General features: G+C 43.6%; 1 protein-coding gene across 1 annotated transcript in view; it reads left to right on the top strand.

Annotated features, from left to right (window-relative positions):
* The window catches only part of LOC138563348 (zinc finger protein 268-like), a 29,405-nt gene extending 8,106 nt beyond the window's left edge, over window positions 1-21,299 (top strand). Inside the window, exon 2 of the mRNA XM_069642832.1 lies at window positions 15,185-21,299. Coding sequence (XP_069498933.1) covers window positions 15,830-18,094 — 2,265 coding nt within the window. The 5' untranslated portion in view covers window positions 15,185-15,829 and the 3' untranslated portion in view covers window positions 18,095-21,299. The remainder of the gene's footprint in view (window positions 1-15,184) is intronic.
* Window positions 21,300-23,105: the final 1,806 nt, after the last annotated feature.

Below are 23,105 nucleotides of genomic sequence, written 5' to 3'. Positions count from 1 at the left end.
GATTTGTGTGCATTGTTCTTTTGAAGTTTTAGCCGACATTTGTATATTTCTCTGACTGAGAGGTCTCGTACAAATACATTCCTGTAGACATGTGTGTTGCTTTTCATTGTGGCGCATCCATTTCATTCATTCTAAAATGGCTTCCATTAGATCGTCTTTGGAGGATTGCTCCTTCATGGCAAGAGCACTCCTCCACTGAAACACTGAAGCAGACTGAACAGACTCTGCACTGGACTCCGCCAAATGGAGTTCTGTCAAAGATCAGAATATCATCGGCAAAGACCAACCAGTGGCACTGTAATTTTCCAAGTTTAGCTGGAAAGCTGATTTTTTGCTGCCATAGGTTGTCCATATCGCACAAATACAAATTGAACAACATTGAGGCTAAATTACAGCCCTGCTTAACACCCACACAGGTGGGTATTGGTGGAGTTAAGGCACCATTTGGTTAAATCTCACCAGATAGGTGGTATTCTGATGTAATTTAGATAGTAATAGAATAATTTGCGAGGCAAAACCGAGATTAAGCCTTTTGTTCCATAACAAGTTGCGAATCACAGAGGCGAATACTGCTGACAGATGTACGGATGCCATATATACGGGCCCAGAATGGCAAATTTAACTTTTTGCAAGTAAGTGGGCCAATACAGTGACATTTAGGGGAGTCCCCATCTGCCTCCGGAAGCCGACTTGAAAGCGTGACAAGATGTTATTATGTTTCATGTAACTTTCCAATTCTCTTATGATCAAGATGCTTTGCTGAGACGTCCAACCATGCAATGGGACGAAAGTTCTCTGGTTCCGCAGGGTTGCCCTTTTTAAAAATTGGCACAATGATGGAACTGAGCCAAGATCGAGGTAAAGTATTTGTGAGATATATGTTATAAAATTTAATTTTTAAGACAGAGGCCCAGAAACTTGGTCTTGTTTAAGCACACAGGCAGGGTGTCCTGAAGCTTTTTGAATAATTTGGCCTGGAAATTGGCCATTCCACGTCTGTCACGGACCAAGGACACAGAGTAGAATTGAGTCTAGTGCTATTAGTAACCGTCACGTTGGCAAACTTAAGCAGCATTTTAAATTTGTTAGTGAAGTATGTCGCCCACAGCTCCCCAGAAATAGATGACGTTAAGTTGTAAGACCGCTTGGAAGAGGCTCTTCTTAAAGTCGCCCAAACCGATGTTTTATCATTGCGCCAGAGATATAAGATTATCTTTTGATTATGCAGTGTCTGTAGGTGGTGTCTGATAGTCCGACAAGCGTTTCTGTAGGAGTTGGAGATTGTTTTTTTTTTTGTGAAGAAAAGGTACGAGCACCAGAATGAGTGATTTCAATTTCCTTAGTGATTTTTTTTTGTGGAAGTTTTAGTAAGCGAATCTCAGAACTATACAAATTAGTTTGTTGACGCTTAGAAGTTTCTTGTGATAGCGTTAATTTCTCCAGCATAGATTTGATTATGCGTTTGTTGCTATCTTTGATCTGATGGATACTTAACTCTTTATTAGAAGCATGACAGTCTGGTTTCATCTCTGTATTGATCATAGCAATTAGCTTACTACACCTCTGAGAATTCCAACCTACAGAAAGACAGGGACGATCACCGTCAAGACATGTCAAGCTAGAATCAGTCTGTAGAGAAGAAATGGCTACATCAATGGAAGTGGAGACGATTAAATGAACACCAAGGCCAGGATCCAAGGTCATCACAGGCCTCCAAGAGTCTAATAGATTTGAGGATATTGCAAAGTAGTCTATGCACGAGGGTGCAGTGCCAATGTGCCACGTGAACTGAAAGGCTTGTGGGTCAAAGCCTAATAGGCAGATGTCCCATTGAGCTAGAAAATCAATCCATCGTTTGTCTCTAATGGTGTTCAAATGACATCCTATTTCCAGATGTAGGAGTCTGGGAGAGACAGCAGGCATTAAAGTCACCTTCCAGAAGAAGCCTGCAATTAGGATTATTAAGGAAAGCCTCTTCAAATATCATCGTAAGCTGAGAAAGCATTTGATGAAGCCATTTTCTAGCTGGATTCCAGTCAAGCGAAATGATGAAATATGGGGCCTGATTTATTCCAGCAAGTGTTCGTTCAATGGCTGGGATAGCTGCTAATGCCGTGACTAGTCTGGAAGTGGCCTGTAGTCCAGTGTTGACTAGAGCGGTTAGGCCTCCATATGGCCTTCCCAAGCTCCCACTTTCAGCAATGACAGAGTAAGAGGTAAAGCCATGAATATGGAGTTTTTGTAACTTCATAGTTTCTTTGCATAAAATGATGGACAAGTGATCATTGAAAAACATGGAATTTAACCAGGAAAAAAGATTAATATATCTGCAAGAGTTCCACGAGGCACATGTGAGTACAGATTGGCTACAATGGTGCAGTTCGTCTCTTAACATGATAGGGGCCCCAACCATGACCAGTCTTTAATGGCATTAGACAAAGATGCAAGTTATGCAGTCACAGATTCATCGGGAAGATTTGCAGTTGAATTACAAGGGGATTGTATAGCGGCCACCGTATGTGTACTATCAAAGGTTTCATTGAAACTGAATGCAGCTTCCTTTGATTTAAATAGGTGCGGCGTTAGACCTGTCTGTATGAGATCTGGCCAATGCTCCCATACCAGTTGAGTTATAATTGGTGAATGAAACTGACACATCATTCGGTTGTTATTGGTAGCGGTGAGTGTAATCCAATCAATATCCTTGAGTTAAGACTTCTCAACGCAGGAATGTTATTAAATGCCTGGAGGATGAAAGAGCGATGGAGTCTGTGCCCCCCATTGATGGAAAAATCACTCAACTAACCAATAATGTCAGCAGTAAACTCAGTAGCAGGAGTGACAATTGGTTGAAGTCCCTCCTGAACATCCTTGTTAGGAGGCTCCTGTTGTTATCCCTTGTCCAATGGCCCTTTCTGAGGAGACACTATCATTTTAGTGCCCGTAGTTGCAAGTTCCGAAGAATGAGCAGCTTGGAAAGGATTGGTTGCTACGGGACTTGCTATACAGGAGGGAGCAGATCCCATAGTGTGTGGCAAAGGCAAGTGTAGGAGTGCACCTCATTAATGGATGTTACGTCGGTGCTTGATATTTTACTCGTGATATTCAGAATGAATGTGGAAAGTTGAGTCTGCTTGGTGGCTACAATTGCTGTCATAGAGTCCAAAGAGATATTCATTGCCCCATTATCATTGACCTTGCTGAATCCAGAGGAACTCACTTCCACATTACCTCCGGACAGGGTTTTCTTGTGCTTTTTTATTTGTGTTAGGAACTTTCGATTGATTACTCATGCTTTGCGTGCTCGCTTTGTTTGGTAACGCTTCCTTCCCTTGAAGAGCTTCTTTGCTCTCTTCATTGACCACATCTGCATTCGATAGATTACATATATTTTTAATATGTGAGTTATGTCCTTTAATCTTAGGTAGTGTAAGATGTTTTTATCTTTTTGCCTGTATCCTTTTGTTGTAGTTTTCTGTGAGCCCTTCTCTTGAGTGCTCTGAGTTGAAGCCGTTTATCTCTATGCAATAAAAATTGCTTTGAGGGACTCACTTGCACCGACTCATCGGATGCCTCAGGAATGTCTACACTAGTACAGATATCCCTTCTCCTGTTACACTCTCCTCCCAGATGCAAGACTGTTGGAGTCTCAGTGGAGACCGGGTTGGAAGACCATTGGAGAGGGACGGAGGCAAATGACAGGATCAAGGAAAGCTGCTTCTGACATTTGCATTTGGGAAAGACACCAGGCTCTTCTTTTCCAGTAGTTTGCAAACAAGGTCAGCTCACCTCTTCTGCTTTGATATTTCTGATTATCTTCAGTAGAAGGGAAAGGTGATGAAGCTTTTTAATAGAGAGAGAAAGTACCCCCTCCCCCAATCATGTGGTAGCCAGAATCATCAGCAGGAGTTTGATGGTAGGGCACTCCTCGGAGGTCAAAGAGCTTTAGCACTGTGTGCAGTGTTATTTTGGTATTGCTTGGTGCTTGGATGCAACTTTCGCCGGTCCATGCTTTCTGACAAGGATTATTTCATCATTTCTACAGACGACATATTCAGAGGGAGGACTTCTAATCCCCAGCACACACGTAGTGCGCAGTGTGACAGTGGGTTTTTGGCATTTGTGATGCAGGGGTGTGGTGTGGCAGTACAGCGTGCTTTCACTTCCCTCAGAGCATGCTGTTTGGGGCCTGAGAGGACCCTCTACTTGTCCCTCCCCCCACCTACCAATACCACCCCTCCCTTTTTCCTTTCATTAAACGATTATAACATTGCGGGGAAAGTGCCGGATAGAAGCCTGAGAAATCCGCAGCCGGATTAACTACTGATCAACACAGTGCGATTGGGCAGAGGAATTGAAAGAGTGACCTGCGGTTGGGAGACAAGTTTTGTTTGGGATGAGACCATGCCGGGTAAGGCCTCTACAAACAACGAGTGCACAATCTTCGTAAATCAAAAACTCAACACCTCCAATGGCTAAAGGATCAGGGTTGGCGGGCTCCCCAGTAAGTGCTGAAATTATGCGTGGTAGTTCTGAGGGAGGAGCAGCCGTAGGGAGTGGGGTAAAGACTCCATCACCTTCAAAGGCCCATATAATTAAGTACTTTACTTCTAAAAGTGCCAAGCAAATTAGAAGTCAAGCGGGCTCTCCAAACGAGGCTGTGAGGCTGTATGACCTGCTCCCTGGGTGCCACAATCAACCCCACTTTTGGAGAAATAGAGAACAATTTCCTGTTAAAGCTTTGCTGCCAGATGTGTTCGGGTGGCATGATCGGAGGCACAGGCTAGACATTACAGTCGAAAGTCTTGAACTCCACAGGTGTGGGTACTGTGATTCCTACTCCCCCCCCAACAGTTTCGGTATCCAGGGACCTTTCAACAACCGTCATCCCCCCAACCCTGGCACAATGGCTCATTGCAGACTACCTCAAGTGAGGAGGATTTCCAAACTTGGGGAGACAGACTTTCAACTACCCCTAAGATGTTTCTATCCCCTTCTCCCTGCCACCCAATAGATGAGGAGGTAGAAGGGGGTGTAGGTCATGAAGCCTCAGGAAATAATGAGGCAGGTATTAATTGCCTGGGGTCGGGGGCCCAGTTGACGCAGCTCGAAGTTGGTGCCTCTTGGGACGTACTAAACTTTGCTGTGAAAATCCTCCTTAAATTGTGTGGTAGTATTCATAATGAATGCCACTGAATACAGCTACCCGCCTACACACATACTAGGTGTGACTAGTTGCACCAAGTGTTAACAAATCATGTTGGTCTATACATCCAAACAGGAAAAAAGGATAGAGATGAACATATTTTAATTAGTACATAAGAAAACTCGACATGTTAAAAAACAACAATGCATTTCATTTACACAAAACATAAAAACATATTTTGAAAATCAGCGTTTTTCCTAACCGGGAAGACAACAACTGCAAACATCATTTTTAAACAGTGTTGTGGGGTTAGTACAAGTGTGATATTGACAATTCAAATACCCTCAATTGTTATTATTATTTGTCCTTGACTCTCTCGACACAGAGAAATGTGTTTCTGGGTACCAGCGGATGTTATTGGAAAGAGACACTCTCTAGCTGACGTTAGACTGCTATGAGACTTGTGCTGAACCCGTCTTCAGGACAATACATTGTGAGGCCACAGGATAAGTGTCAGGGGCACAGTGATTATGCTAAAAACCAAAACACAAAAAAGCGTGTTAGTGGCACCTTAAAAGCTGGGTGAAAATCTCTATAGGTATGCACGTGCAACTATTAGCACTAACCTTGCAATTGCTTTTTAGCTGTGTGTGGCATCGGATTTGGTGACCATGTGGACCGAATTCGATAGTTGTAACTGTGGGAACTCACAGTTAGGATGACTAAAATGAAGAAATAAATTTTAGCTGTTAGTTGAACAACATTTTTTGTATTTTATTTGTTGAATTATGTGCAAAAAACTGCAAAATCCCTAAGTGAGCAGCTTAGGGCATTGAATTTTGATTCTTCGAAAGCTATCCGTTTATTTTGGTGATAGTCCTACGGTTAGGGGATTAAAAGGGCCTACACATTAGCGTGCAGAGTTTTACAAACGTGTTGGTAACGATTATTACCTTCATGCCCAGGCGGGAGTGTGCCTGTTCGTTGATGTCAATCGACACAATGTTAGCCAGAATGGTGCAGCTAATGCGGAGTACGCTGTGTGGCTGTTTCTTTAAAGAGAAGTGGAAAAAGCTGGTAAGTGACTTGAAGCGCTGTTTGAAGCCTGGTGAAAGCGCGAGTATTCTGTCCGCTTACCTATTGAGAAACCGGAATTCAATGCCGGAGGATTGCAAACTGTCACAGTGCCGAGCGCTGAATGAAACACTGGGAGATGCGGGTCGGGTGAAGCCATGTTTGGATGCCCGAAAACTAGACCGTAAGTGTGCTACCAGAATGGATCGCGTTAGATGCCATCTTGGATGGAAAAATGGCGGATAACAATACTACGAAATGTAGTAGATTTCGGTGAAAGATACATAATGTTGTTTGTCACAATGTTGCTGACAACCACAGATGGATTTCTGTGGGTGAAGAGAAATTGTTGTGATTCTGAATAGTAGCCACAGCGCAAGGAACTGACGTAGTTCCAATACAAATAGTTCCAATACAAATGGAAATAATTATCATGCACGTGAAACCCTCTGCGGGAGTGGACTGCATGATTTATTTTTAGCGGATGATTAAAGGTGATAGACGGCAGATTTACACCGGGATTCAGGGGAACAATCGTTCCATCTTCCTTTACACCCTGCTTCCTTGGATGATTAAAGGTGATAGACGGCAGATGTACACCGGGATTAAGGGGAACTATCTTTTCATCTTCCTTTACACCCAGCTTTCTTGGATGATTAAAGGTGATATACTGCAGATGTACACCGGGATTAAGGGGAACTATCTTTCCATCTTCCTTTACACCTGCTTCCTTGGATGATTAAAGGTGATGGACTGCAGATGTACACCGGGATTAAGGGGAACTATCTTTCCATCTTCCTTTACACCCTGCTGCCTTGGATGATTAAAGGTGATGGACTGCAGATGTACACTGGGATTATGGGGAACTATCGTTCCATCTTCCTTTACACCTTGCTTCCTTGGATGATTAAAGGTGATAGACGGCAGATGTACACCGGGATTAAGGGGAACTATATTTCCATCTTCCTTTAAACCCTACTTCCTTTGATAATTAGATTCAGAATCAATTACTGGAATGTCAAGTCAGCCTTGATCATCCAAGCAACCATCATCATTTTCAACAACGTTTTTGATCTGCCCACTAAATTGCACAGGAGAGAACTTTTTCTGACCAGTTTCTAAATCATTCCATATCTTAGTCCCATGTTTCTCCTTCTCTGATCTTTTTGACTTGTTATCCAAGCTTCTATCCAGAAGGTTCAGTGATCTCAAAAATGTTCGAAAACTTAGTTTGCATGTGTTTGATTTTTTTTTAAATCCTTGGCGTAGATGTGGTAGAAAACCCCTGCTTGACTCCTGAAGGACCACAGCAACACTTCAGTTTGCTCCACTTGGGCTTTATGCACACACACCCCTCCTTCATCTTAAAGCGGCAGCACTTATCCACCAAAGAAAGCTGTATACGCCAACTAGCGCAACGCGTATTGCACCTCCAACCGCTAAGGCAAGACTACACTTGCCACCACCCTTCCTATCATTTATTCTTATGCACCTTCTTCTCCGGCCCTGCCATGAATATCTCCTTTCACCCGATATGACGCCAGTCTGTCTTTCCCCTCCCATCCGCAGTGTGGACTACCACACTGCTGACGGCATGATTATGCAGTCACTTGAAGGTATTTAGGTTCACTCCTTGACTTTTTCATTCACTTGCTTCTCAATTCAGTAATTTCACGTGATGTTGTAATTTGGCTTTGGATTATATTGGGTAAAGATGTGAAAGTGATCACGCAAAGCTTTCCTCCAGTTGAGACATCTTTTTTTGGAGGCATCTATGTTTTACGCACGGCCTGTGGCTAAAGCATATTTAACCCGCAGTGTGCCACATGTGTACCACATGTGCCACATGTCCTGTGCACTTATTTAGCTACTTTGGACGGACCCTTTCAAGATTCTTCTCGCATTTAGAGTTTACGTTACACTGCAAGGCACACTTTAAGTGCTGTTGCAATGTTCTCTGCAATACATGCTGCATGTTTGCTCATTACATTCACTCTTGTTTATCATTGTGGGCACGTCATGTCCCCACCTAAAAGAAAATGCAGATGTCATTGCTTTCTACCTCCCGATACAGGTATTACTCCGGCCACCCTCTCCCGTGGGTCTCAACTATATCAAAGGAGGCAGAGGAGCATAGCAGTAATGATCCCCTTTTAACTTCACTGAGCTTATTTTAGAAAATTCCAGAAAATGTGGAAATGAATCCATTCTATAACTTAACCTCTGATCCAATGTGTTGTCTTATTAATAAGATGCTTGTTTTCTGCCCAGTAGTCCATGTGGGACTCCTGGCAGTGCAGCTCTTCCTGTTTTTGGTTTGGTGTACAGACCCATGGGATGCCCTTATGGCACCCATGGGTGGAGGTGCAATCCTGTGCCCCTAGTGTATGTTTTTGGGCACCTGTTTGTGGCCCACATTGCAGGGTATGGGCTGGTGGCAGCTCCATGCTGAATTTGACAGGTACCCCGAGTATCCTCCATTTTGGGATACCCAGGCCCTGCCATTGGAATCAGTTGATTCCTGATAGGAAACAAGATGGCCCCTGTGGCCTCCTGCTTTCTATTGCCTGTTACCTTGTTTTCACAAAGTCCTGAGAAGCCCTGACTCTGTCCCTTCCCCCTGACTGGCTGTTGGGTGGAAGTTCCATATATGGTGTTGTTATGAAGTCCAGGCCAGACTGTCTGGAGCCTTCCCAGTGACTGTATGTTGTGGGTACACCCTGTGGGTGGGACCTGGGTGAATGGAGTGTGTGACCAATATGCACTTCTTGTTGTGGCTGTCTGGTTTCTGGTATGAGAGACAAAGACTGAGACAGCCTTGCCCAAAACTGGCCTGAATGCAGTGTGTAGTGTTGAATGGCTGGGTACTTGTCCCAATCCACATTCATTGTTGGGTCTGAGATGGAGGAGTATGGCCTGAATGCACCGTATGCCTGATTGGCTGACTGACTACATGAATGCCCTTCTGTATGATTGGCTGCTGAGTGTGACCCAGCAGTGTGGATGAGAGACAGTATAGTATATCTGGGGACCTCTCACCGCAGAAATTGTTCAAAAGCTGTGTCTACACTTGAAGAGTAACTGGAACTGCTGATCCTCGACGCCCAGCTGGAAGAAGAAGAAGAACTGCTGCTGCATTTGCTTCGACCCGATCCGAAAGCTGTCGAGTTCGTCGAGGAGTGATCCGAGAGAGGACTTGGTTAGGCGCCCTCTTCCCGTGGTCCGAGGGACCATCGAGCACCGCCAACCTTCACCGAAGCTCCCTGGAAGTCAGACCCTCGAAAGGCTGCCGAGCGGAGACGGTGTCTGCCGAGGAGAACGAAGTGAAGCACCGGACATCGACGTAGTCGAAGTCCATTGCCGTCTACCAGGGTTCTTATTCCTCTTCACACTACATTTCTTCTTGTCCCTTACTTCTCCAGTGAGTCTTATTCCTCTTAACATTACATTCCTGCTTGTCCCTTACTTCTCTGGTGAGTCGTATTCCTCTTAACATTACATTCCTGCTTACCCCTTACGTCTCCAGTGAGTCTTATTCCTCTTTACATTACATTTCTTCTTGTCCCTTACTTGTCCAGTGAGTCTTATTCCTCTTAACATTACATTCCTGCTTGTCCCTTACTTCTCCGGTGAGTCGTATTCCTCTTAACATTACATTCCTGCTTACCCCTTACGTCTCCAGTGAGTCTTATTCCTCTTTACATTACATTTCTTCTTGTCCCTTACTTCTCCAGTGAGTCTTATTCCTCTTAACATTACATTTCTTCTTGTGCCTTAGTTCTCCAGTGAGTCTTATTCCTCTTTACATTATATTCCTGATTGCCCCTTACATTTCCAGTGAGTCTTATTCCTCTTAACATTACATTTCTTCTTGTCCCTTACTTCTCTAGTGAGTCTTATTCCTCTTACCATTACATTTCTTCTTGTCCCTTACTTCTCTTCATTGAGTCTAATTCCTCTTAACATTACATTCCTGCTTGTCCCTTACTTCTCCGGTGAGTCGTATTCCTCTTAACATTACATTCCTGCTTACCCCTTACGTCTCCAGTGAGTCTTATTCCTCTTTACATTACATTTCTTCTTGTCCCTTACTTCTCCAGTGAGTCTTATTCCTCTTAACATTACATTTCTTCTTGTGCCTTAGTTCTCCAGTGAGTCTTATTCCTCTTTACATTATATTCCTGATTGCCCCTTACATTTCCAGTGAGTCTTATTCCTCTTAACATTACATTTCTTCTTGTCCCTTACTTCTCTAGTGAGTCTTATTCCTCTTACCATTACATTTCTTCTTGTCCCTTACTTCTCTTCATTGAGTCTAATTCCTCTTAACATTACATTCCTGCTTGTCCCTTACTTCTCCGGTGAGCTGTATTCCTCTTAACATTACATTCCTGCTTACCCCTTACGTCTCCAGTGAGTCTTATTCCTCTTTACATTACATTTCTTCTTGTCCCTTACTTCTCCATTGAGTCTTATTCCTCTTAACATTACATTTCTTCTTGTGCCTTACTTCTCCAGTGAGTCTTATTCCTCTTAACATTACATTTCTTCTTGTGCCTTAGTTCTCCAGTGAGTCTTATTCCTCTTTACATTATATTCCTGACTGCCCCTTACATTTCCAGTGAGTCTTATTACTCTTACCATTACATTTCTTCTTGTCCCTTACTTCTCTTCATTGAGTCTAATTCCTCTTAACATTACATTTCTTCTTGTCCCTTACTTCTCCAGTGAGTCTTATTCCTCTTAATATTACATTCCTGCTTGTCCCTTACTTCTCCGGTGAGTCGTATTCCTCTTAACATTACATTCCTGCTTACCCCTTACGTCTCCAGTGAGTCTTATTCCTCTTACCATTACATTCCTGCTTGTCCCTTACTTCTCCAGTGAGTCTTATTCCTCTTTACATTACATTTCTTCTTATTCCTTGATATCATTTATTCTTATGCACCTTCTTCTCAAGCACTGCCATGAATATATCTAGATGTGACAAGACAAGGGAAGACAGAAGGAGGATAAAACAACGATCTTACCAGGCCTTGCGTTTTTCAGATTGTGCAAGTGTGGGAGGGAGGAAAAGTGCCAGTTGACACAGGAGAGGAGAGAGTGAGGTGATAACGCGGTAAGTGCGGCCAGGGAGGTGGCTCAATAAGTGCATGGTATCAGGGGACTGTAGGGTTGCAGATACAGTCCCTAGGTGGTTGGGAGGCCCAAAGGCAGTGCAAGCGGAAACTGGTCGTGCTGCAGGAGCCTGGTCTCGTGGGTTCAGTGGGTGACCAGGTAACCAGTAAGCGCAGCAGACAGGAGCATCACCAGGGGAGAGGGAGAGAGAAAGCGGAAGCGAAGAGGAATATCTTGAGCTGCTTCCTGAACCTTAACTGCTCCTGCTCCAGTTTGAGAGAGGCAGGGAGGCTGTTTCAGAGGGAGGCCCCAGCCGAGGACCGAGATCTATCCCCCACTCTCAGCCTGGAGTAGCGTCTGACCCTCAGAGAGTTGGTGTTGGATGAGCGGGGGCCTTCAAAAGGAAGATGCATAGGAAGAGAGAGTTGGATGTAGTGTGGTCCCCGGCCCCAGAAAGTCTTGTGGACGATGCAGAGGATCTTGAACTTAATCCACTGGGAGCCAATGGAGACATTTCCGGTCTGGAGAGATACGATCCATGGGCTTGAGGCCAAGGACACGTCTTGCAGTCCCGTTCTGGATTAGTTGAAGGGGGCGTAGGGAGCAAAGGGGGAGATTGGGGAAGAGGCTGTTGCAGTAGTCCAGCCTAGAGAGGACCAAGGCCCTGGAGGTGGTGAGCTTCTGACACAATGCTATCTTTCCCCTACCATCCACAGTGTGGAGTATATGTGAGGGGTCAGAAATGAGATGCGGACACAAGTGTGCAATATTCTCGGAATCAGGCATTTTATTTAACACAAAAATGGTTCGGAATAACGCCTCTCTAACCCTATCTTAAATAAAGAGGTTCCCTGTCTAGGAAATTAAAACTAAGAATCAGTCTGTGTCATGTGTCATGTTGTTGAAATTAGAAAACGTCCTTGTGTCCAAAACATTCTAAACCAACCATCACACTGACCCTCACACTAGAAATAAACAAAATTAGGGGTGTAAGGAAATGTCTTGGATCAGTGTAAAGTGTTTTTCCAAGGAGAGACCCTTGGTTCCAGAGGATGGGTTCCTTCCCTGCATTGTTAGGTAGGATGGCAAAGTGTCTCTTTTAAACAATAATTTCTCTGCAGCACAAAAGTGTCTCTTTATCCAACAATTCCTTGAGGGTTTTAAACTGAATATACAGGAAGCTCTTGTTTAACCAACAGGTTTCAAATGAATAATTGTTTCCTTAACTTTTCAGGTTTCCTGGTATACTCCCATGCCAAGCAGTTTCAGGGTTCATTCCCCAAGATTAAAAGGCTTAGTATAGTTGACTGCCAGGAGTTCTTCCATGGACTATTTCGATCCCCTGGTATACTCCCCTGCCAGGTATCTTCTCCCCCAAATGTTAGCAGCCTGGTGTTTCCTGTTTACCAGGACTTCTGAGTGGTTTCACTGTCCTTTGCATCCACTTTGTTCTGTCAAAAGGTCTTTACTTGGGTGATGCTTGTTTCAGCTCTCCCTCACATTGACATCTCGTGCATAGGTATTTGTTCCCTTTTTCTAGTATCACTTTCAAACATTGATTTCTGTGGTTACATTTGCTTTGAGCATTAGCCGTAATAACAATCTCACATAATTCTTTCACTTGATTATATGGGTGTTGGAGCACCCTGGGGTCCCCAATGACGCTGGGCAGACTCACCGGTTGTTTGCGCTGTCTCCGACACTTGGTGTGTTTCCGCGATGAAGCTTCTCTTCTGGATTGGACTCTGATTGATTGTAGACGTCCCAATTTACCCCAATATGACCACATAAAAAACGAATCCCAAAAGGGCGATATTTTTTCTCCCCCTCTGCCCATATATATATGCTGGGGATGACCCAGTGCAGCCCCCCTTATCCTTAACTTTACTCCCCCCCACATACATATGTGGTGAAATGGGTCATCCCAAATTTGGTCTTTTGTGATTTGGTCTTTTCTACCTCGTTCTTTTGGGGGTATTACCGCTGTCTCCTCCCATGTGATCTTCCCTCATATAACCAACCCCAGGGTCTGGACCATATGACGGCTGCCGCCCCTGGCCGCATGGGAGGAGACCACGGCGAGGGAATCAGTGATGAGTCCATCGGATTCATCACATACCGCACTGCGGATGGCATGAATATGCACTGTCACTTGAATTTATTTAGGTTCATTCATTGACTTGCTCCTCAATTCAGAAATTTCAACAGATGACGTAATTTGTCTTTGGATTATATTGGGCAAAGATGTGAAAGTGATCACGCAAAGCTTTCATTGAGACACCTTTTTTGGAGGCATCGTTGTTTTACACATGGCATGTTTAACTCATAGCTCTCCGTCGACCAGGATGGCAGTGTGCCACATGTGTGCCACATGTGTGCCACAGGTCCTATGCACTTATTTAGCTACATTGGACGTAACACTGCAAGGCACACTTTAAGTGCTGTTGCAATGTTCTCTGCACTATATGCTGCATGTTTGGTCATTACATTCACTCTTGTTTATCATTGTGGGCAGTTCATGTCCCCACCTAAAAGAACATGCAGATGCCATTGCTTTCTACTTCCCGATAATGGTGTCACACTGCCCACCCTCTCCCTTAGGTCTCAACTATATCAAAGGAGGCGGAGGAGCATAGCAGTAATGATCCAGTTTTAACTCCAGTGATCTTATTTTAGAAAATTCCAGAAAATGTGGAAATGAATCCATTCTATAACCAACCCTCTGATCCAATGTGTTGTCGTATTAATAAGATGCTAGTGTTCTATTCTCACAGTCTGCACTATTCTTATTTTGTAGAGGAGGGTGGCAGGCACTGATGGAACCTTGGACAGTGCTCAAGTATTTCAATTGATAGAAAATAGATCTGTAAACTGCAGTTTACACAGATGTTTGCAGCAGCTTCACTACCCACTGAGTTATCTTTCTAATGTTTGATCCTGTGGCCTTCGAGTTACATAGATGTCTGCAACGAACGTTTGGCATATGGAGCTAAGCCACTAGGAGGGGGATTCTGGTCCCGGTGGGATTCAAATAGATCTTCGCTGCAGCAGCTCAACTCACTGAGCGGTCTTGAGCCCGTTGATACCGACTCTCATTTCTAATCCTTGGTCCTTTCAAGTATCAACTCAGAAGAGTGGCAATCAATCACAAACTACATCCCTTTCTCTCCCACTCTGTCAAAATCCCTGCATACTACAACACGACAGCAATAGGCCCTGGATCTCTTTATGTAGCATTTAAGTTGAATTTGTATTTCTTAGTTGGGGTTTGCTAAAGATTGCATACTACAACACGACAGCAATAGGCCCTGGATCTCTTTATGTAGCATTTAAGTTGAATTTGTATTTCTTAGTTGGGGTTTGCTAAAGATTGCATACTACAACACGACAGCAATAGGCCCTGGATCTCTTTATGTAGCATTTAAGTTGAATTTGTATTTCTTAGTTGGGGTTTGCTAAAGATTGCTCTCTCCTGCAAGCAATGTTTTCAGTACAATGGCACTGCACAGCTGTCACACACATGCCTGGCAGGATTAACAAGAACACAAACCTGCTATATGCTGTTGTGTTTTAATGTCGTGGATGCCAATACCATAATTGATTTATTAAATGATGTCAATAACATTGCTAATTAAATAAGATGCATTTTGAAATCAGTGGGCATCCTTGCCTCTGGTCTGGGTCCTTCAGCACCCACAGCCCTTCCACCCTGGCTGAAAAGGCACTCATTCTGATTCCCGCCATTACTTCTTAAAACATCATGACGCAGCATTGAGACAGCGCATGCTTGGTATTGCTTTGCCTTATCTTGCCTTTGAAAGATAATTGTTTCTTTTACTTCTACAGGAGACATGCAGAGAAAAATGTAAATGTTGGTAATGTACCCACAAAACGAAAAAGAACAGAAATGTCTACATGGAAGAAAATGAAGGAGTCCCAGAGCTCAAGAATGAAACTATTTCTAGACTCTCGCTGTGGACAAACACTGGGAGGTGGAAAGATCTACACACTGTGAAGTAAAGAAAGTACACACGTAAACGAGGCACGCAATTCAAGTACTAATCGGAACATAAATGCCGTCTTGTTATTTACAGGAGCCTGCATATGGCACTGAAAACACCTCCATGCTGCGCAATACAGCAATCCCTCAGTTGCAAATGAAATGTGACGGCCCTTATGGGAAGATACACATTAATCCTAAAGTAACCCTAAACAGAAAACCTATTTGTGACCTAACTACAAAGCAGGCTCACAGCGTAAAGGCAGTGTGTTTCTCCCTGGGAATATCTGTTGTGAAAACAGACTGGACTGGTCAAGGAAACCAGTGACAACTTGTGAGCGCCTGACAGAAGCTATCTTTAAGCTTAATGAGAGTATACAGAAAATCATGCAAAGAGATTAACGCCACGTTTTGATTCTCGAGAGAGATTCAATCTTACCATGGTATTTATTATTTAAAAAAACAAGTGTGGAGAAAATAACCCACAAGAAATGTCTTATTGCTGCTTTAAATATCTGAGGGACTTGAATCCGAAGAATAGCCAATCTATACATGAGAGAACCCTCACAGGAGAAAATCCTTATCAGTGCCCTGCATGTCAGAAAAGCTTTAAACATAAAAACAGTCTGACTAGACATGCAAGAACCCACAGAGTGACAAGACTGTATAAGTGCTTCAAAGTTCAGAAAACCTTCAGCAATAAAACCAATCTGACTTTACATGAGAGAACCCACACTGGAGAAAAGCCTTACCAGTGCCCTAAATGTTTGAGAGGATTCAGTCTGAAACACCACCTAACTAGTCATGCGATTACCCACACAGGAGAAAAGCCTTATCAGTGCTCTGAATGCCAAAAACGTTTCAGTCATAAACATGACTTTACTCTACATGTTAGAACCCACACAGGAGAAAAACCTTACCAGTGCTCTGTATGTCAGAAATGTTTTACTCATAAACAAACTCTGACTACACATGAGAGAAACCACACAAGAGAAAGTCCTTATCAGTGTTCTGAATGTCAGAAAACCTTCAGCAATAAAACCAATCTGACTTTACATGAGAGAACCCACACTGGAGAAAAGCCTTACCAGTGCCCTAAATGTTTGAGAGGATTCAGTCTGAAACACCACCTAACTAGTCATGCGATTACCCACACAGGAGAAAAGCCTTATCAGTGCTCTGAATGCCAAAAACGTTTCAGTCATAAACATGACTTTACTCTACATGTTAGAACCCACACAGGAGAAAAACCTTACCAGTGCTCTGTATGTCAGAAATGTTTTACTCATAAACAAACTCTGACTACACATGAGAGAACCCACACAGGTGAAAAACCTTATCAGTGCTCTGCATGTCAAAAACATTTCAGCCAAAAACCTCACTTAACACTACATTTTAGAACCCACACAGGTGAGAAACCTTATCAGTGCTCTGAATGTCAGAAACTCTTTAGACAGAAACAACACCTAACAATCCATGAGAGAACCCACACAGGAGAAAAGCCTTATCAGTGCTCTCAATGTCAGAAAAGCTTCAGTTGTACAAGTCATCTAGCTCAACATGAGAGAACGCACACTGGAGAAAAGCCTCATCAGTGCTCTGAATGTCAGAAATGTTTTGGTCAGAAAGGTGAGCTGACTTTACACGAGAGAACCCACACAGGGGAAAAACCTTACCAGTGCTCTGAATGTCCGAAACAGTTCATACAGAAAAATGACCTAACTGTACATGAGAGAACCCACACAGGGGAAAAACCTTACCAGTGCTCTGAATGTCAGAAATGCTTTACTCATAAAAATACTCTGACTACACATGAGAGAACCCACATAGGTGAACAACCTTACCAGTGCTCTATATGTCAGAAATGCTTTACTCATAAAAACAATCTGACTACACATAAGAGAACCCACACAGGTGAAAAGCCTTATCAGTGCTCTGAATGTCAGAAACTCTTCAGCCAGAAACAATACCTAACAATCCATGAGAGAACCCACACAGGCGAAAAGCCTCATCAGTGCTCTGAATGTCAGAAAAGCTTCAGTCGGATAAGTCATCTTGCTCAACATGAGAGAACGCACACTGGAGAAAAGCCTCATCAGTGCTCTGAATGTCAGAAATGCTTTAGTCATAAACGTGACCTATCTAGACATGAGATAACCCACACAGGGGAAAAACCTTACCAGTGCTCTGAATGTCAGCGATGCTTTGGTCATAAAAGTGAGCTAATTATACACGAGAGAACCCACACAGGGGAAAAACCTTACAAGTGCTCTGAATGTCCGAAACAGTTCATGCAGAAAAATAACTTAATTTCACATGAGAGAACCCACACATGTGAAAAACCTTACCAGTGCTCTGCATGTCAGAAATGCTTTTCACATAAAAACCATCTGACTACACATGAGAGAACCCACACAGGTGAAAAACCATACCAGTGCTCCAAATGTCAGAGATGCTTTACTCAGAAAAGCAATCTGAGTACACATGAGCGATCCCACTCTGGAGAAAAGCCTCATCAGTGCTCTGAATGCCAGAAAAGCTTCAGTCGGATAAGTCATCTGGCTCGACATGAGAGAACCCACACAGGAGAAAAACCTTATGCGTGCTCTAAATGTCAGAAATGCTTTTGTCAGAAAAGTGAGCTAAATATACATGAGAGAACCCACACAGGGGAAAGACCTTATGAGTGCACCAAATGTCAGAAAAGCTTCAGTCAAAAAGGAGGCTTAAAGAGACATGGGAGAACCCACACTTGAGAAAACCCTTTTCTGTGCTCTGAATGTCAGAAAAGCTTTAGATTGATGAGCAATTTAACTATAGATATACATGTTTCACGGAAGCTAATAATAAACTAACGTATGCTCTGACATTTCTCCTCAAAAATATCGAAGAACTATCTAAATTTAACCAAGAATGGACTTAAATTGTGCATACCGTTTTGTGTGATACTTTGCTTAAATCAGTGTTCATTTGATTTTATATTACTTTTAATTGTTTCTATTATGATGTTTTGCATTGTAGGTGATAATTATGTTATTTTCATGTCTAATTGTCAAATGTAGTCATCATTGGTCTCTTTTAAAGGTTTGAACAAACCAATAAAAAAAAACTATACATAAAAGAACACATACAGGAAAAAAACCTTTTCAGTGCCTGGAATGACAGAAAAGCTTCAGTGAAACAATAACCGGCCGATTAGACACGAGGGAACCCACACTGCCTAAAAACCTCTCACTGTCTGGAATGATCGAAAAGCTTCAGTGAAACAATAACCGGCCGATTAGACACGAGGGAACCCACACTGTCTAAAAACCTCTCACTGCCTGGAATGATCGAAAAGCCTCAGTGAAACAATAACCGGCTGATTAGACATGTGGGCACCCACATTGGAACAATGACCTTGTACTAGCCTTGAACCTTTTTTGCGAACTAGAAATAATGGAATCTGGCACTGCTGTGTCACTTGGGCCTCATGGAATCTGGCATTTCTTTGCCAACTCGGCATAATGGGCTCTGATGCTGCCTTATTTACCTAGACTAATGGAGCCTGGCACTGCAATAGTAAATGGGCACGTCCTTGATAATGAAGTGACTCCCTGGTGCCTGAGGTTGTGATGGCAACACCCATCAGTGCTGTGCGTACTGTACAATACATTGTCGGAGCTCCAACAATATAGAAAATAACTCAAGACCAACCTCTTCAAGGAATCTCTCTGCATCAACACTTAGGCCCTCACAGCCCACCTTGCGCAACCTGACTTGCTAGACGCCACCCACCCGTCTCCTCCCTACCACCCGGCACAGCAGGCCCCCTCCTCTGAGCCCCTCTGTATCCCACCCCCCACTGTATATCTGTTCTGTTGTTACGCTGCATTATGCATCTGCATTGTGTTATACTGTGTGCTAGGATGCTTCTGGACGCCAGGTGCGCGCTCAGTAATAATAATAATAATAATAATACCTGGTATATAATAGCAAGAGATTCTGTTTGGTGTGAGTATCAGACACTATTATGGCAGTACCTGGTCAGTAATGTTACACTCTGTGCACATGTTGGCAGTAGTCTGTAAAGATGCTGTCAATGCTTCACTAGTGCTTATACTTCAGCAACAGCTTTTCGCTTTATGTATCTTTTTCCTCGGTTTGTCCTCCCTTTCTTTCGAGCGTGTTTGATATTACTTTATTTGCTTAATCTTCAGCTGTGCACACTTTTTAATGTAAATCGCTTCAAATGTTTTATGATATCTTGGTGCCTGGTGTCATTGAGTTGTGACAGTAGATTCGAGTATCATAGTACTTCTGAAGTGTTTGGATTCTGAAAATGATTTCCATCTTAGTGACAGTACTTTTGCCATCACTCACACCTAAACCATTATTGTATGTATGTACTGGATCTGTGGGGCTTCATTGGCATATACCCCTACTCAAGTCACTGGGCCTCATTACGAGTTTGGCGGCAGCCATGGAGCTATTAGCTCCATGGCTGCCGCCAATCCGGGCTCCTTTACCGGGTTCCCAGAATGGGGAATTACCGGGCTATTCTGAGTTCGGAGGGCCCGGTAATTCCTCCCTCTGGGAACCCGTGCCCGGACCTTCCCCATTCCCATCTGAGCCCCCATAGGGCTCAATGGGAATGGGAGAGCGAGCCAACAACGGGCTGATTACAACCGGCCCGTTGTTAGCTCCCTCTTCCCCTCACAGGACCCGGTAACAACGCCTTGTTTTGAGGGGACCTCGTAATTTCATGGGACGGGTTTAACGGGTCCACCTCCATTAGCGGAGCCTGTTAACCCGTTCCGCGAAACTTATAATGAGGCCCACTGATTTGATATGAGTGCGCCCCAACCCATCCCTCTCAAAACATATGTTTGGCTCCCCTCAAGGGCCTTCAGAACTGCAGAACTCTTGGTATCTAGAGAATCTATTTGCAGCATTAGGCCCAGGTTCTCTGATGATATCTCGTGGGTAATATTAGCACATCGTTCAGATGATTTACATCCTATCCTGCATGCCAGGCTCTATCCACCACAAAGGTGGTCTACATGCTCACCTGGCGCCTTGCCAGGCTTTCTGCTGTGCCCGAAGCAAGGTTCTGGAGAAAATTGGGTCTCTGCGCTTTAGTGCCAGCGGCACTGCTGCCCCTGAGCATCTGATAGACTTAGTAATGGACAACAATACTGCTGTGGGTCTACCCACTGAGTCATCTATGCCTATTACCCCTACGTTCATGATAAACATTGGATGCTATCTACACTGTCTACACCGTTTTATCACTTACCCAACAAGTGTTTGCACTTGCAATATAGTGTCTTTTACACTCTATTGTTTAGCATCTATGTCTATTTATATCCTTCAATGAACAATGTGTGGGCATTAGCAATATAGAAATAGCATGGCCAGGCGATATGCAGTTCCTCATCTTGTTAATATAGTAGTGGAGTAGATAACGCTCATCCTACAGACGGTGGAGGTACAGTCTTTGCCTACTCCTGAAATCTACTTTCTTTCTTAACCAGGCAGATCATGATCGTGTGGGTCAGCAGTCCTCCGGGTTCTGGTCCTTCTGGATTCAGAGGGCACTAGCCTGAGATGACATGTCATGATCTCTGTCTTAAAAACATCTAGCTTATTAAATGCTAAATCCCACCCTTGTTCCCTGTCCGCCGATCACATTCTTGCAGCTAATGAGGTCATTCACGTAATCAGTAGAAAGAGTAGAACAGAATCTTGTGGTTATGTGCCCCTTACGTATGATCTTGTATGTTCGAATAAGATGTGCTTTTCCCAAAAGATGAAAATACAGTGCTTTATTCATAAAATGTTGCACTATGGGCGTGCACTAATTAAGCATTGAACCTTTGTTTCTGTTTTATCTTTATATTGAGCTGGACTTGTGTTCTTTTTGTTTATTTAAACATACCCGCATGCGTTCATGTTTGCGAATAAATCTTTTCAAAATAATGATCTTGTTTAACAAAATATTGCATATGTTTCTGATTTAAAAACCATACTAATGTCACTGTGCGCGCATTAAAGGAAAGCAAGGAAATTACTTGTTTAAAAAACACTGTTTAGCAAATTAGTACAAGGTAAATAAAAGACTGGTTGCAGAGGCAAACTATTAACTCGTGCTTACAGCAAACATAAGTAATTGTGTTTTTTTAACACATCAAGCTTTTTTTCTGGCTTCAAGTAAACACATTGGGCCTCATTGTGATTGGGCCTGGCTACCCCCACACTCGGGTCCGGGTTTCGCGAAATGGGAATTACCGGGCCATTCCGACCTTGGAGGGCCCAGTAATTCCGATTCGCGGGACCCGGTACGTCCCCATTCCCATTTGAGCTCCCATAGGGCTCAATGGGAATGGGGAGGATCGTAGCAACGGCCCTGTTAATAACGGGGCCATTGCTGCCATCGGGTACTGCTCGCGGGTGCCGCTCTGCACGTCTCGTCTGATCAGGCGTGCAGACTGTCCCCGCGAGCAGATCTCGTAATGTTGCGACGAGGTAACAATGGTGCCGGTAGCACTACCGGCGCTGTTGGTGCCTTACCGCAACACTTATAATGAGGCCCATTAACCACATTGTGCCTTCCTAAATTTTCAGTAATGCTCTCTATAGTTCCAGTAGTACGTCAGAAGAGAAGGCTGGCAGAGCCAATACTTCCCAATGGATATTTGTGAAATGCATCCCTGACCATAGAAATGTTTCATTTGTAGGAGCATATGTGGCCTGGCTAGGAGTTTGGAGCTGTTCATATCATAAACATGCAAATACAATGTATGACTGTAAGGAATTGCCTTGAGACTCGTTATACAGCACACTGTTCCAATCGGGCATGCTCGTCTCTTTAAGCCACAGGTCCCATGCAGTATGTAGATGAGTCTGTCACTCTCTTCTCCTATAGTGTTGCCTTTCACCAATTCCAAACAGGAAATGGCATTCCTTAGGTAGTGGATCAGCTGGTAAGTTCTCAGTCCTTGGTCTAGAAAGCTCTTGGTCTGAGTCTTGCTTCTCTATGTACACAGGGAGTCAGACATCTGTGAGGAATCTTGCGGAGTCATCACTGATCCCCAGCCAACGTCTCTGCCTATGTGGCCAGGGCTAGGCAGTCGCTACATGATCCGGACCCTGGGGGTGGTTTTCTGAGGGTGAACCACATGGGAGGAGATGGCTGTCAGGGGAGAGTGGTGACTCCATAGAAAGAAGAGCAAAATACTTCTCTTTATTGTGAAGATCCATTAATTCCAGGATTTTTAATAGCTTCTTGCCATTATTCAAACCCATCTGATTGTAAACCCTGGAGAAATACTTTGCTTAAACAAAAACCGCTTCAGTCTCCATATAAATGTGCTGAAACTAAAATGCATGAACCATCTGATGCTAATAGTGATTGTAATATTGTTACAAATCTTAGACCATCTGATGTCAAATCCATTAATACTTCCTTGGAGTCAAAGACCCAGAAAGCCTCAGCTGCTGTGACGAGGAAGAGGGGCAAGGAGTGAATGTGGATCGAATGCGACTAAGAACATTGTACAGTCTAGTTGTCGCCAAACTGATCAGCTGCGTGGGAGTTTTAAATCCTTAAAGCACCTTCAGCTGAGTGAGGAAGGTAGAAGAAGGGAGGAATGTGGAATAAGAAAGAAGGCAGGTTGCAAACTGCAGGGAGCAGGAAGCATGACCGGTGGCAGAAGATATCCCAGGAAGAACAGTGTGAGCGAAGCACGCCAGAGTTGAGCTGATGGCATTCAAGCTCAAAGGAGA

Source organism: Ambystoma mexicanum, unplaced genomic scaffold (genome assembly GCF_040938575.1).
Source record: "Ambystoma mexicanum isolate Mex_15411 unplaced genomic scaffold, UKY_AmexF1_1 Mex_scaf92, whole genome shotgun sequence".
NCBI lineage: Eukaryota > Metazoa > Chordata > Amphibia > Caudata > Ambystomatidae > Ambystoma > Ambystoma mexicanum.
This window is presented reverse-complemented; position numbering and strand designations above follow the sequence as displayed.